This window comes from Ostrea edulis, chromosome 9, assembly GCF_947568905.1.
Source record: "Ostrea edulis chromosome 9, xbOstEdul1.1, whole genome shotgun sequence".
Lineage (NCBI taxonomy): Eukaryota > Metazoa > Mollusca > Bivalvia > Ostreida > Ostreidae > Ostrea > Ostrea edulis.
The window spans coordinates 52760833-52777879 of NC_079172.1; the positions used below are offsets into that span (position 1 = coordinate 52760833).

General features: G+C 35.2%; 1 protein-coding gene across 3 annotated transcripts in view; it reads right to left on the bottom strand.

The window, feature by feature from the left end:
• Window positions 1-294: 294 nt before the first annotated feature.
• The window catches only part of LOC125659256 (inactive ubiquitin carboxyl-terminal hydrolase MINDY-4B-like), a 30400-nt gene continuing 13647 nt past the window's right edge, over window positions 295-17047 (bottom strand). For 2 of the 3 annotated variants that reach the window (XM_048890860.2, XM_048890861.2), the window contains 10 exons: window positions 15777-15871; window positions 14060-14225; window positions 13757-13822; window positions 10852-10922; window positions 10469-10628; window positions 9248-9271; window positions 6645-6731; window positions 6239-6416; window positions 2318-2414; window positions 295-2157 (listed from right to left, as the gene is read on the bottom strand). In XM_048890860.2, the coding sequence (XP_048746817.1) occupies window positions 2109-2157; window positions 2318-2414; window positions 6239-6416; window positions 6645-6731; window positions 9248-9271; window positions 10469-10628; window positions 10852-10922; window positions 13757-13822; window positions 14060-14225; window positions 15777-15871 (993 nt within the window). In that variant the 3' untranslated portion in view covers window positions 295-2108. The remainder of the gene's footprint in view (window positions 2158-2317; window positions 2415-6238; window positions 6417-6644; window positions 6732-9247; window positions 9272-10468; window positions 10629-10851; window positions 10923-13756; window positions 13823-14059; window positions 14226-15776; window positions 15872-17047) is intronic. The other variant, XM_048890862.2, reaches the window with a different exon arrangement.

The following is a 17047-nucleotide window of genomic DNA, read 5'->3' on the forward strand; positions in this document are numbered from 1 at the left end:
CTCAACTGATTCGATACGCAAGAGCTTGTTCTGCGTATAGTCGGTTTTTAAATCGAGGCAAGCTACTGACAAACAAGTTGATGGTACAGGGGTTTCAACAATCTCGATTGAAGTCAGCATTTCGCAAATTCTATGGTCGTTATAACGATCTAGTTCGTCAATACAACCTATCATTGGGTCAAATGCTGTCTGACGTGTTTCATACCGATTGTTGGGCCGTTCTTGGCACACTGGTTTTAACTGCGGATTACCTCCGTTTACCTGATCGGGATATAGTCAAACCAATACCACAAACACACTTGATACCCTTTAATAAGTAACAATAAAAATGTCAAACAAATTCACCAGCAATACAAACACATGGAATTTCAATTTACTAGCATGAACAAACTGAGATATTGATATACATGTAGTATGGGCGGCAAGTTCTAAAATTAAGTACTTGGCATAGGGCCTAGTTGTCAACAATTTAACGTATCATAATTTGTCTAATCCAAAAATAAATAATGATTGCACTGTTTATTTTAGAAAAACAGCGCCAATTACAGATGTATAAAGGAATAACATCCCCAAACAGTTTGTAGACAGCGGCCCATATAAACATTATTTACTCACAATTTTGCCGATTTCATACACGCTTTACTCGCTATATTTGGGTATTTACATCGTTATATGTGTGCACTGGTGGCGAACACATATAAAACTCGGACAATTTATCAACATCGATTTAAATGTTGCCCATGGTAAATTAATTAGGCCCCTAAAAGTTGAGTTTTTAATAATATCTCGCAGTACTTTCACAATCCGAAGGGCGCATGTGACGTCACTGTACCACGTGACTACCTACCTAATTAACTTGACTTTTTGAAATCGGGACTTAGATTTAAGTCTGTATTGTGGTTAAATATCGCAAAATTTCGGCGAACGAACTATTAGAATTAATTACTATAAGCATAAAGAAGACAACATGCATGTAATCTTGTATACTTTGAAAACATGAGATGTGTCCTTTAAAAGGAATGCAATTTGCAAATCTGTAATTTTTATGAAAGGACAATTTTTAATCTAATACATGTATTTGTATCTATTTGGTAAACACTTCTTGAAGTTACAAAATGAACATGTGTAAATAAGATAAATCGGACAATGTCAATAGTAAACCTTCTCTTGGGGCTACCAAATGGTGTAGAAAAGGAATAGACTCCTCATCGGAGGATCTGCTTATTCTCGGATCTATTACCCCGAGTCATAAAACTTTGATTGTTCCAAAATTTGAAGTAAAAATCTTTGAAACTTCCTAACGATATAAAATATATTGTGTACACGCATAGATAAAAAGTGACTTTTACATAAAAGCTATAGTATCGATCAAAAATCGTCTTTAGTTGAACGATGACGTGTATGGATGATATGATGATGACGAACGTCTTAGCGAAATGGTACACAAGGTCTGTCTTCAATTTGATTGTATCACGTGATGCTTAAATATGTTCATCAAAATTCACTAAATGCACTTTACAGAGAGAGGTTTGCATTAACAAAGACTTCATCAACAGAATCACCCGTAAGTGTCCGTAATACAGAAGACAATAGTTTAACTTAAAACCACACAAATAAATGCTTATTAACGAAGCAGATATGAATAAAACGCTTCGGATTAATTGTGACAGTGTATGACTAGATTCTCATGAAAATGTAAACTCGAAGAGAAAGAGACAATTGTCAATTGTATATCCTCTAAATATACTTCTATTTAAGATATTGTATGCAACAGCTTGTGAACAATGTCAGATCTGATGCACAAATACAACTCCATTCAAGGTATATAGAATAAGTTGTGTATGGATAAACTAATGAAGTTCAGTTGAATATTGTAGAATTGCACCACTCTGATTATAACGTGTCAACGTCCTAAAGAAATAGTGCATTGCAGAACTGCATGAAGTACTCCACAAACAAAGCAGTAGAAGATGATTGTCTTGTATACTACATAGCACACAAAGTATATACATTTGATTGTGAAGTTTTTAAGTGAATCTCTTCTGCTATTTATTTCCAGGTAATACTTTTGTAGTGAATAGTTGCATAGATGATAATTCAATGGTTTGCTAGTAGAATGGCAATATATCCGGCCAATCTATCGCTGCGCCGTACCACCTAAAAGAAATTACTGAAGAATTATCCCTTTTTTACCTTGCATATTTATTTTTAAAAAACATACATGTATTAACCTTATCCAGAAATACCTAATTAAATATTAATTTTGAACAATCTGAATGGTATTTTTACATTGAAGCAGATACTACGTTTGACTTACTTGGTCATGATGCATCTCTCTAGTTGTGGTATCGACTCCTCCTGTTGTCGTCTGTGGAGTTTTGTTCTGCCCAGCGCATTCCTACCAAATCTTGTTTCTGAAGACATAAAGCAAGCACTTCGTTTACATCTTAACTACATTAGCTGATGTTTTGTCACTAATAAGCATGTTAACTACATTAGCTGATGTTTTGTCACTAATAAACATGTTAAATACATTAGCTGATGTTTTGTCACTAATAAACATGGTCAATTTCGTTGTATTGTGATTCTCGGTGAAATCAATGAGCATGTTTCGGTCGCGAATATTAGTCGCCGCGAACCAGCTCATCACTGGTAAATTGTGAAATAAGGTCGCCGCGAATAAAACTTGGTTTACAGTAATTGAAGTACACATCATGTAATGTCTAACTGATAGTTTGTAAGGGTTAACTAATAAAATACATTAAGCAATTGGAAGCATCAGGCAACACCATACTGATAATCTGAGATTCCATATATATAATGGCTATGAAAGGAATATTATGTTTACTACTGATATTCTTGGGCATTATGCTATTTTTATTTTGTGACCGTTCTTGCATTATCAAAACAAATCATGATGTGAGATTTCACTTTGGTCCTGTTGTTCTTCAGAAGTTTTAAAAAGATTTTTACCCTCTTTATTCCCCCGAAAATTTTTGACCTTATATTATCACCCCATCCTAGCCTAACGGGGTGATTATTTAACCAGACTTTCATCCATACAACATAGGGATGCCTCAGCATCAATATTACTAACATAGCCTTTTGTTCTGGAAAAGAAGACTTTGAAAAGAATTTCCTTAGATATTCACGTATTATGTAAAATCTTATCCCTGATTGTAGCCCCATATTAAATTTGAAAATACATGTATAATATTAATCTTGTGTAAAACTATGAATCTCTAATTTAGCTCCACCCTAGGCCCAGGGCCATGGTTTGATGAATCTGCGTTACATTAGAATTCTTACACATTAATATGACTAATTATGGCCAGAGTTACTTGAAAAGAGTTTTAAAGATTACTAGTATATTGTTGTTCTGAGAAGGTTTTTAAATTTCTCCCGATCTTTTCAAATGAACTTGTAAAACGTATTGTGGTCCAAAACTACCCCCGGGGCATTCATTTGAACAACCATGAATTTGCACTATCGGAGAAAGCTCGCAGATTAATATTACTAATCTTTGCTGCTCTTGAGAATATAACTTTTTAAAAGATTTTTCATATAACTCTATCCCATAGAGATCCGGGTTAGAATATGTCTTCAGTACCCCCTTGCTTGTCGTAAGAGGTAAATAAATGGGGCGGTCGTTCAGATGAGACTGGGAAAACCGAGGCTCCATGTCACAGCAGGTGTGGCACGATAAAGACCCCTCCCTGCTCAAAGGCTGTAAGCGCCGAGTATAGACCTTAATTTTGCAGTCCTTCATCGGCAATGGTGACGTCTCCAGTGAAAGATTCTCGAGTGGGACGTTAAACAATATACATGTACAACCAACCAACCCATGTATTGCCTTATACAAAAATTAATCCTGGATTGTGGTACCACCCTACCTCACGTAGTCATGATTTGAACGAACTTAAATTTTAATTACCTGAAGATGCTTGTACTGTAATATGACTAATCATGACTCCGTTGTTCTTGAAAAAAGATTTTAAGGTGTCCTATTGCTATTGGTCTGCATCCGGCATCATGCGTAAACAATTGGACATTTTTAACTTCTTAATAACTACCATTTCAATTCTTTTAAAATCTTTGGAAGGGGCATAAATTTTTAATTTCAGGACTTCTACATCCCTGGGCTTTAAGGGCAGAGCAAAAACTGACAAAGAATTGACCAGTTTTCAAAAATCTCTGTAAGAAAAACTAAGTGCATATTCATGTACAGCAGCATGTTAACTAAAGAGACACTACAGCAGGATGTTAACTAAAGAGACACTACAGCAGGATGTTCACTAATGAGATACTATAGCTCATTTCCCACATTTTAATGGGTTTTTTTAAACACAGATCGATAAAATGATAAAAATCATATCGATATTGACATTTTTTAACAATTTGGATGCATCAATTTGCTCTCAACTGCGGTTTGAAGAGCGTCCAGAATTCAAAGGTATCTTCATGCTGACTCAGACTTTTGAATGAATATTTACATCACGTGATTTTGAATGACAGCAACGGGGTCCACACTCACCTTTCAAGTATGAGATTATTCCCTGCTCCTTATAATAGGAAATTGCAAATCACTGTTTTAACAGAAAGCCTTCCATGTTCCTATTGACCAATGTTTTTACAACTAACACGTGTTGTGTTCAGATAGAGCAGTGTCTTCGCGGCCAGTCCCAATGGCAGATTTAGAGGGGTCCAACTTTTTTCGCCCCAAATTGTGTGTATAACTCCAGATTTGGCACCAAGAATGGCTGATTACTTTGGCCAATATTTGACTTTCACACTCCCTTTCCGAAATCCTAGATCCGCCACTGAGTCCTGCATGCGTTTCTCCTAGCTCTTTGTTTTCCAACGTTTATACTGATCCCAAAGTAAACTTTAGTTTCCGTACGAGTTTTATCTCAATCTATTTTTACCTCTTTTCTCACAGAATCTGTCAAAATTCTGGATCTGTCCACTACACTTTCTCTCACTGGACGACATGCTGCACTGTTTATTGTCTATGCGCATGCGTCTGAAGACCAAAAGGAGGAAACTCGATATTTTTTGTATAGGCCGTCAAAAAGTATAATTTTTTACGTTAAAAAAAAAACTTTAGATAAGCGTTATTTTCGCAAAGTTCATACATTCAACTATGCAACAAAAATTAAGAAAGCACTGGGAAAATTGTCATTTCATGATTTTTGCGCATAATGAGCTATAGTGTCTCTTTAAGTTCTACCAAAATTGTGAATCGTGATCCCTGGGATAGAGGTTCTAACTCCAGGGAGGGACCAAACTTGACACATGGTGTTTATGTGTAAAACGTTTAGATAGCATCATCTTTAATGCTATTGATACTAAATTGAAACGAAGTCACTGAGTAGTCCTTACCAAAATTGTAAATTTCATGGTCCCAAGGTTAGGGATTTTTATTCCAGGATGGAGCCAAAATTATCATAGTGATTATTGGATTTATCATTTGAAAGTTTGCTGATACTCAATCAAACCTAAATGCATAGTTAGAAAAAGTGGAAAGGAATGTACCAAAATTGTGAATTTTGCAACCCAGGGTTCTGACTCTAGGGCAGGTCCAAAATAGTCATATAGTGTTATATATGTAAAGTCTTTCATCAGTGTGGGCACTTTGATGGTATTTGTGTTTTAAGAACACATCTTGTTTCATATTGCTGCTGAATATTAGACTAGTATGCAGAACAGAATAATTATTATGAATCCCATAACCCTTGGAGCTAGTGATCTTTTTCACTAATACTCAGGTGACCTTATCCCCATTTAAAACTTTAATCACCCACTGTAACTTCCTTCCTACTCCGGGGAGCCATGATTTGGACAAACTTGAATCTTCAGTAAGTCAGGAAGGTTTTACACAAGTTTCATCATTTCTTACCCAGTGGTTATCGAGATCTTTAAATGACCCAACCCTATTGTTTGCTTTTTCTGGAATATTTTCCCTTCGAACAGGGAATTGTCCTTCATTTGAACAAATTTGAATCCCCTTCACCTAAACTGTGCCAAGTTCGGTTTAAATTGGCCCAATGGTTCTGAAGAAGATGAAATTGTAAAAAGTGTATGACGACGACAGACAACGAATACATATCGATCAAAAAAGTTCACTTGAGCCTTTGGCTTAAGTGAACTAAAAAGTACATGTATTATAAATGTAAGTGTGCAGTAGCTGAAGTTGTAAATCAATATTAAAATTCTTAAATACAGCCACTTGAACAACCTATATGCAGTGGACAGGCAGGGATTCCGGGAAGCCCTGTGAAGTAATGAAGTATAAATCTGGTCTCCACTCTCCAATCGCTGACAAGGTCCAGGTTTGTACTGAACAGCAGGCCAGGTTGTCCATTTACGGACGTCAGCCATATTGGTTTCTTGGGCGTCTTCAGCATACTTCCAACCTGAAAAAAAAGTATGCATACTACTAACCTGAATAAAAAATAAACGTGCATTTAAAAATTGCGTCTTTTACGTTAAATTTTGTTACATCGGCATTTTTTGTCCTTAGCTTATGAAAGTTTGTTTTACGTGATATGATACACATAATTAGTGGAATGACACAAGAGCACGTTTATCAGGCAATATGTGTTCGGTGTTATCAAACATTATTGGCGATAGAAACCACATACGTCAGTCCTATTGTCATCATTCTCTCCCTTGTCCCAGAACAGGAAGCCGATCTCGCTTCTCTCTTGGATCCCCTTCAGCGGAGTTGCCTGCACAAAGAGACATCGTGTCACTATAAAACTGGAGCAAATGTTGCGAATCTTTTCAACAAAAAACTAACTTTTCAACTAACAAATCAAGAAAAATCACAAGTCCAAATTTCTTTATATTAGATATTTAAATTCTAGTTTTTACATGCTCTTTGTAAACGTGTTATTACATAAAAATCTCCGTTTTGTTTGTTGAGATAGAAAAAGATGTTATAGAACTGTTGGGTTTTACACATTTAGTAATAGTTTCTTGGACTTCGATTTCCAATATTTTCTGAGTATTGTATCGGTCTTGAAAAGGGAGATACAGATTCGCACAAGGGTCTAATACATGCATAGGTAACTATAGTTAATAGGTAGTTGGGGTTTTTAAAACAAACAAAATGCACTTCGATTAATATATATTAGAACAGATTTCTGTATCGTATAACGTTTACAATTCCAAAATTGAAATACGATGTCGATTTAAAAGCATTGACAAGGCAAGATGTCATAGAGAAAAAGGTTTTCAGGCCAAAATGTTTTATCACAAATACCATTTGTTTGAATTCCTGATGACTGTCATTGTCATTTAGGCTATTAATTTACAAATCAATAGTGATTGACTAAAGGTGTCCTTGCTGAGCTCATTAGTGAACAATCAGCTAATTCCAATGTGTAAATCATCGCTAAGTGTAAACAGGTGTTGGTCAGGAACTAGAAACGGAAGTTATTAATGATTCTGTAGAAAAAGTTCTTTTTGTTGTTTATGTCTGTGTAAGCTTTTAATCAAATTTCATCGTAAATTCGCTTGACTCGTTAATGTCCTTAATTACATATATATGTAGAAAACACTGGGAGTGATTTTGTTTGTTTGTTTTACGCTCCATAGATATTTCCCCTCATTTGAGACGTTACCAATTGTTAATGAAGCCCTTAGCATAGAGATTTCTTGATCGTACTATGCCTACCGCGACAAGGAACCTCAGTTTTTAAGGTTATACCGGAAAGACCCGTGTTTTTCACTTCTAATTGCTGAGCGTTTGGCAAAGGAGCCCTCACTATCTATGTTAACGTCTAGGAGCCCTCACTATCTATGTTAACGTCTAGGAGCCTTCACTATCTATGTTAACGTCTAGGAGCCCTCACTATCTATGTTAACGTCTAGGAGCCCTCACTATCTATGTTAACGTCTTCGGTTTGACGCGGCCATGGTACGAGCGGGATTTGAACTCGTGACCTTCCGGTTACGTAGGAAACGCTCTAACCACTAAGCCATCGGTCGTTAAGCATGGGTACACAGGAAACGACGATGATTTGGAAATGATGTAAAACAATAAGTAAACCAAATTATTAGGTCATTACATGAAGAAAGAGTTTAAGGAACAGAATATGAACTACTGTTATACATGTACTGTATTGTTCCGTTGTTATATAAATGTTACACAATGGTCACCGAAAGTTTGCGACAGACAGAGGTTGCAGCAGATATTATCTAGGGATTGATATTAGTTTTTACCTCCATAATAACAGGCTTACCCTTGTAAACCACTGCAAAAAAATCAGATATGACTGAATATTGTTAGTTCAAGAAAAGCTATGATAAGAGGTCTGTAACGTTACAGAAATTGATTTCTGTTTTAATGATTCCCATTAACATGCAGCATGAAATGTTAACCAATGTCTTTAGATGTCACGGGGAGGTGTAACCCCCCCCCCTTCAAAATATAAACAATTGAGTTTAATTCTGAAAAAAAAAATCCAATTATATTATATTATATTATATATATATATATATATATATATATATATATATATATAAATATTGTTACCAATGTAGTTTATTGATACTTGTCGTTTTTCGTGGTGTGTGTTATTTGTTTATGTAATATAAGTCTCTTGATAAAGACGCGCGTTGCGTCGAAAATTTGAGTTTTAAATAACCAACAGTGTCGTGGCCTTTTCAGTGCTTTTATAAATTTCTTTACTGGCCTTGTATCTTCTCAGATCCGACACTTTAAGAAAGTAGGGTGTTGTTGGATTTTCGTGTTATATATATGCTATATATCGTGCTATATATATATATATATATATATATATATATATATATATATATATATATACACACACATATACATCAACCATCTGAATTTATATAAAGAAAGTGTTGCAATGTTTTGTACATATACTCATTAAAATTGCTTCAATCATTTATTCTACATGTATCAATCAAAATTGCTGGTTTGGACCGACACCATTTGAAAAGCAGAAACTAGTCACAGGTATTGCGTATTCCCTTCAATACGTGTATGTGCAAGCCGTTTGCTGTTCAAAAGCCGTTTTACCAGTTAAAGCACTTCTTACATGAATGATACATTGTGGTTTATTATACGAGAGAAGCCAACACACAGAAATACTAACAATCTACAAACAGTATGTCACACTGTGAATTATTACTACTCAAATTAACAGATAAGCTACACTCTCGATTAATGTGACAGTCTTGTACATGTATTCCTTGTCAAATGCATACTTACAGACTCTTCCGGATCTACGTCGTCCTGACATGACAAGTATGCCCACAATTAAAACTATATACACGGCAAATTTCAATTCGTTAGTTTTCTATTTTTTTTTTTAGATGCAATATTAAAGTTTAATTGTAAGCAAGTTTCCAATCATTTATAAGATCGTGCTCCACTAACATAGACATGATTTTCTCACATTATCACCAGTGTAAGACCGACATAATCAATATGAGATTTTTCTATCTTACACGCCATTGATTATGACGTCTTGCTTTTCTAGGATCCACAATAGGTGGTAAAAATGTAGTTTTCTTCCAATTCCGATTAATATAGGGCTTTTTAAGGGACATCTTCAATTATTTAGTTTTCATTTTGGGTATGCTCTTTCCGACTGTCTAATTATAATTAGTTTTTGTATTTAAAGCGCAAACGAAAATTTGGAATTTTCTCAAATCTTCTGTAATACACAGGTGCTTATGGAGAAAACTTCCGCTACCCCACTCCTTGTATATTTTCAATGTTCAATGTCTCGGGTATTTAGTGTATTTTTTATTTTTACAAAATACTGTAGTTAACAACTTTCGTTCATTATGGTTGGATAAGAAAAGTCTCAAGTGTAAAACGCAGAAATTGTGCTGTTATTCAATTGTTCATCGAATTAAATCTATAAATCACCCATTCATTTAAAGTGGTCATTCTTCCTAGTACATGCAGATGAGATTTCCCAGTGAGGAGCCAGTTATATTTTCTTTTAAAAATGGCAGCAGACTAAGCTGTGAACCCTTTTCTGATATGATATTTATAAAAATGGGTTCTGTAAGAAATTCTTTACTAGTATTTCATTAAAATGAAAACACTCTTCAGTTAGATATAATGTGAAAAATATACACCAATATACCGTACGTACGGAAATATAACGAGGCGTTGCCGGAAGTACTGTCCACAAGCACCCGTGACTTAATGAAATAAATTATGGATAAAATGTGAGAAAAATAATTCTTCATTATTTACTCATGTGTGATAAGAAAATCCCACCTCTAGAACAAGATTTGCTGTCCAGGACTCAACGATGCCTCGTCCTAGACTGCGAATTTTGTTCCCTGTTTGGAATTTCCCCGAACCCACATTTATACTAAATGAAGGTTTCTATTAATCTCCATATCCTAACTGCCAATAGAATTACCATACAACATTAAACTGGCAAAAGCATTCAAATATATTTGATCGTACCAGAAGATTGCCACTTTGACTATACACTAGGTTCCCGTTGTGGAGATAGTGACACGCATGCCCAGTGATTATCAAGCTGATAAGCGCCTGCGTACATTCTTCTCGGTCACTCAGAAGTTTGTAATTTGTTTCATTTGTGATCAACATCTCCTCTTTCAACCTATTGAGAAATTGATTTATAATAAGGAAATTAATTAATTTTTAATACTTCATGCACAAAGATAATATCACATCTTAGAGTCACTTAAATTCCAGAATGACTAAAATATAAATCAATAAAATAAAGTTTAAGCAAATATCTTGAGCGTCAACAAATCCATCCTAATGAAAACTATTATTTTTTCTGTACCCGACACGTGGAAGTCTCTTGAATAAATACGTACTTGCAGATGGATGCTGATAAAACCAAACTGTACAAAAACAGAATACATCCGGGGCTTTTTTCCGACGTAAACTGAAAGAAAAATGATACAATAATACTTCAAAACTTCCACCACAAAAGACGGGAAGGGGGACATCATTCACTATTGAAATTCTACCCCAACAACAACAAATGAAATACTATGGTTTACAAAAATGAATAAGTTTGCAAAAACACTAGGTCTGTGGTTGTATTCTATACGTTAGTAACATGCTCCTATAATAAAAAAAATATTCAGATGTCTAAGCTTGCTGTAATATAGAAATTGATGTTTGTCCAAAATGTACAAGTATAGATGGCGTTTGAACACATCATGTGTACCTGTTATATTGTATAGATTTAGAAATAAAGTACACGTTTTCGTGGATGTTGCAGGATAACCTCAGAGATCGAGAAATATTGTTTTGAAAAATAAAAATTGAGACCTGAGAGATCGTCCTGGCATCAGCTTTGCATTTAAAACTGTATGTGACGATAACGCAAAAAGTACACTACGTTTCAAGGAAAAGGAGGCAAAAGTGAGGGCTTTGCTACATGAACGTGACAAGAGATTGATTCAATGTGATTATTCATGATATCATTTTATAGCGGTCGGTTGTTATGACTCGAGAAAATCTCAATAACTGAGTAAATATCCACATACGGTAGAGGATATAAATGAGGTAGTGATTTGTTTTGCCTTGTTTTCCGCTACTAAACATCAGGAAATTTTTTATCCTATGACTCGTTTTTGGCACTTGTGACATTCAGAAAAATAATCTTCAAATCAGGCAGATATTTGTGTTTAAATAAAATGAATCGTCTTTAACCACCACTGGTCCTAATTTTTGTACAAGAGTGTTCCAATTGATACATAATTTTCGTAACTTCTATTCCTGAAGAGTTTTAATCATTTTTAGTTCCTATATCCCGTATTTCATTCTTACACAATGTTTAATCACGTGTAAGACATGAAACCGATATGATATGGTCTCAATAAGTATTACATTTTAAACCCATATATTTATTTTTCTTGTGAAAGTTTGCCCTGTGGTATGTATCACTGTTCTGATAATCTTTTGATGACGTAATCGGTGTATTGCAGATTAATGGCCGCGGCATTTCTTTGATCTCTTCAGGTGCTAAATTTCCTTGATGTAAGATATTCATTTGTCGTTTTGAGCAAAAATATAAACAAACATAAAAGCTAACTTTAAATCTTTTTTAAAAACCAGAAGAAACTTTGCACTTTTCAGCCACTCATAAAATTACAGAGTATGTTCCACCTGTTTTGCTGTTCCACTTGACGTTTAATTTAAACTATATTTTATTCACAAAGTGAATGGGATCGGGATACATATCACAGGGCAAACTTTCACAAGAAAAATAAATACTGTATAGGGTTTAAAATTTAATACTTATTGAGACCACTTAACGTTTTTACTTAACGTAACATGCTTGTAAATTCGTATACTATAAACCAAAACGCGTGTTATACTCAGTTCAGTTGATGTAAAAATATACAATGAAGTTTGGTTTTGTTACCAGTACTGATGGAGGTTGGTTGGTTATACCTTTATTGTTTACGTCCCGATCAAAATTTTTTGACTCCTATAGAGAAGTCACCGGGCTGCAAAGTTTGGGCCTATACTTGGCGCTTTCGACCTTTAAGCAGGGAGATCTTTATCGTGCCACACCTGCTGTGGTATGGGGCCCCGGTTTATGCGGTCTCATCCGAAGGACCACCCCATTTAGTCGACTCTTTCGATAAGCAAGGAGTACTGAGAACCCATTCTAATTCGGATCCCAAAGGACGTATTGATGGAGGTGCGGACGCCAGCATTATAGGAAAATTAAGTGATGCGCGTACAAATCTACAATTCATTATTTCATTAACGGCCGTAAAGAATATAGGAAAATAGTAATTCCTATGCAGTTTGCATGATGTTTATGTTTTATTTCGTTGAGTTGTGTTACTGGTTTTTTTTTTTTGTTTTTTGTTTTTGTTTTTTTTTTTTCATTTTTTATTAATTATGAACCGGTCTTGGTAGTTCAGTGGTAGAGTGTTCGCTTCATAACCAGGAGGTCGTGAGTTCGAGCCCCGCTTGTGCCATGGCCGCGTCAAACATAGGACGTTAAAATAGTTAGTGATTGCGCCTTCGCCAAAGGCTCGGCATTTAAATGAGAGAATCACAGTTCTTTCGGATATGACCTTAAGAACGAAGGTCCTGTGTCGCGGCAGGGGTTGGCACGATAAAGAACCATCACTGCTACGGCCCTGAGCGCTAAGCATAGGTCTAAAGTTGTGCCACTTCACCTACAGCTGGTAACGTCTCAAACTGAGTGAAAAATTCTCAACATTATGGTGCGGTGGTTTTTCTTAGCAAAGGGACTATGTGTGATAACGGCTTTTCTGGGCCCCGTAAAATTCCTAATTTTAATGTTCGGAAGAGAGATTAAATCTTTTATTTTACATACAAAAGATGGTGTCCAATATAATTTCACAATTATAGTTAAATCTGACGGCAGTTGTATATTTGATTCGAAATCAGTTAAAATGTTATTTTTGTAAACGTATTTTACTATCACATATGTCACATTGAGTACTGAAAAGATAAATCTGAAGATTTACTGCGCCCGATGTTTTTTTTAGAAGAAAAACTGCCTGAAAATGTTCTAAGTCATTTTGATTAGATTGAGATTAACAAGCAGTCGAGTGGCATCGGGATGCTTGCACAAAATACACTTAATTTTGTAAAAATTACATTATTGTCGATTATGGTCGGCAAACACATGAATCATACGTGAGCAGCCGTAATAACATCATACACAAGCAACTGTCAAAACCATATATCACCTGACTATATCAAAACATGAAAACCCTGTACCTCTTCAATGTTCCTTCTTATGAACGTGGTGACATCTGTGAATTTTTTGAACTCAAACAAGACAATCTACAACAAAAGGCATGCAAGTGCTGGAAAAGACAGTGGCGTGAACTACATATATACATCAATATCCAGTTCTTGAACATATTTTGTATTGTGCATGTAACATTTCTATAAGGAGCAAGCTTCAATAAATTGGGTGTATAGTGATACATCATTTCATCATTTCTATGCAGACATTGATGATCAGACATACACGGGATGTCTAGATAAATCATTCTTTATTCCTGTAACATTGCTCACGTGCTCAGTAACGTTGTCGTCCCTAACTCTGTAGTCCTGTTGGTAACTTCTCTTGTCTTGGAGCAGACAGACACAGCACCGCTTACCCTCGCCTACTTTCCACAAGATTTCACACAGGGCACTAATGAGAGATCGCTTTCGCTCAAACTCAGTCGGCCTCAAGGCACTAAATAATAAAGAAAATTTGCAAAAATGTTATGTGTAGTTAAAAAACTATCGGTGGATTAAGCAGACGTGCTATTAGAATCTTTTTTTTTTAATGGTATTTCAACACAGGTAAGAAGTTGATATTCATACCATACCGTATTATTACCCAATCTACTATATAAATTGATATTGCATACTTTTTCTGTTTTCAAACGTTAATCAGCAGAAGAAAATGAGCAGGGGTAAAACAGTTCACCACGTGACTTACTATTACCCGATCACGTGACGAACTGTTTCTCGGTCACTTTAGAAACTTTTACCCGATTAGCAGATTTGGTAATATAACAATTATTTCAGGCCTACTAGGGAAATAGGATACAGTTATTGATTGCATCCGAGGAAAACAGTTATTTTGTTTCACCCGATAAGGGATCTGTTGGGTTGTGGGCAACAGATCCGTTCGAGGGTCAAACAAAACAGCTGTTGTTTGAGGACGCAGTCTATTTTTAGGTTGTTTGTTGACTTTGAACTTTTAACAATTCAATATCCTAATTAATACATGTAAACATTAATCATACTTTTCGTGTTTCTGTTCTGCGTCACATCTAATTAATTTTGTATTTTATCATTTGTCAAATCAGTGTGCCTCACCATTTCAAAAAAAAAAAAAAAAAAAAAAAAAAAAAAACAACAACAGCGGACCGAAAATCACGTGACTTGCGTAGCCATTAGAAATGGAGCAGACTATTGCCTACCAATGCCCGGTCAACAATTCGTAAACTGTTGACCGGTCAATAGACCACGGGTATGAGAGTTGACTTAAGAGTTAAAATGTTGTTTTTAAATTGTATTGGTTTTATATATAAAAAATGAAGGTGTATATCAAACAATCAAAACTATTGTCCCGAGAAAAATGTTTTGTAGGCCGAGCTAGACAACAGTTCCCCTGGTCTACGCCACTGCCGAGGGGCAATAGTATTATACACCTAAAAAGATTTCTTATATAAAACTAATACGATTTAGAAGTAACATTTTTACTTTTAAACCAATTCTCACACTCGTGGTCTATTGACCATACTCTGCTTTATTTCTATTGGCTATGTAAGTCACGTGGTTCTCGGTCTGCTGCTTTGTTTACGTTATAGCGAAGTTCACTGAATTGACTTAAGACAATACAGAATTTATTAGATGGAACGCAGAACAGAAATACGAAAAATATAATTATTGATTATTAATTAGGATATTACGTAGGTCTTTTAAACTAGTGGATGCGTTGATAAATGTATACAATTCCTCTGTCATGTTAAACGTTCGAAGTCAACAAACCATGTGCATCTAGTAAAACATCCTAAAAATCAGTTATAGACTGTGTCCTCGAACCCAATCAATTTTTTAATGTCTCCCGAGTACGCATAAAATAACTGTATACTAGTGCTAAGTATGTGAGTTTCGATGTGTGTTGAGGGACTTATATCTTTCTTCTTAAAATCTATTATGTCAACTGATGTATATGCGCATTACATGCAATATAAAATTGAATTTTGCAAGGGACCATTAAGCTCATGTATACCTCTGTGCAAGAATGTTAGAGACGTATTCTCTGTCAAAGAGTAGCTGTTTGATGACGTAAGCCTGGACCGCCAATATTAAACCACGTGATCCACACTGGAAAGAAGAAAATATGATGTATTCGCATGCAATAGTTTAGACCAAGGGACAAAGCCTTTTGTGATGTGGTAAAAGGTGGACCCTGTACTGTATCTTGGAACAGTAAATTGCTGTTGTTAAGTAAGGACTTTACACTGTCACCAAGATACACACTGTCGTTGAATTCTTTAAGGCTGTAGTCTTCTGAGATGCGAAAAATCCTACAACTTTAACTTTTCAAGTAACAGATTTTCTGCGGGGAAAGACGTCTCACGATTGATTGATTGATTGATTGTTTGTTTTTACGTCTCGTCGAAAACTTTTCACTCATATTGAGACGTCACCAGGTGTAAGTGAAGTACCACAAATTTAGACCTATGCTTAGCGCTCAGGGCCGTAGCAATGAGAGCTCTTTATCGTCATTTTAATCAATCTAATAATTAGGTAGAAAACATGTTTCAGATAATTTCTAGTATTTTAAAAACTTACACTTCGAATTTTTGTGCATTTTTAAAACAAAAAACCTCTCTATTCAATTTATATTACATGAAAAGATGGAGTATGTATACATTTTAGAAGAACATTTCGTAAAAAGTATAATTTATTTTCATGCTAACATCAACACTTCAACGCTGTTTGTAACCTTGACCTATGCTGAGAATGACCCTGAAAGCTATACAATTACTGGTTTTTGTTGAGGATGATATCATACTATCTGAGAAGTACAGTATATTCACCGAGCCCGGAATAAAGCATCGTACTAAACGAGAAAATTCCAATACACATGTAACTGTTTTATTATATGATTGAATAATTTGAAACAATGAAACTAGTTACTAGAGCCTACCAAACGATACTTGGTCTGTTATTTTTGTTTACAACTTGAGCGCAAGGCCTAGTCGAAAATGATTATGTTCGGCAATCATCATTCCCACGTCAGTAGGGTTTATACAAAACTCTCATTGTAAGTATGCTCTCAAACAATATTCCCTTGTTTATTTCGCTGAATTTTCTTCAGATCTTGGGGATTAAAATAGTTATAATGAGAGGTGTTACCTGGTGCATAATTGGATAATTGAAAAAATACCGTCAGTTACATCTTGTATTGCTTTAAACACGTCAGACAACATTTGACCCAATGACAGGTTTCATTGGCAAAGTAGATCATCATAACGACCATAGAATTTGTGAAAC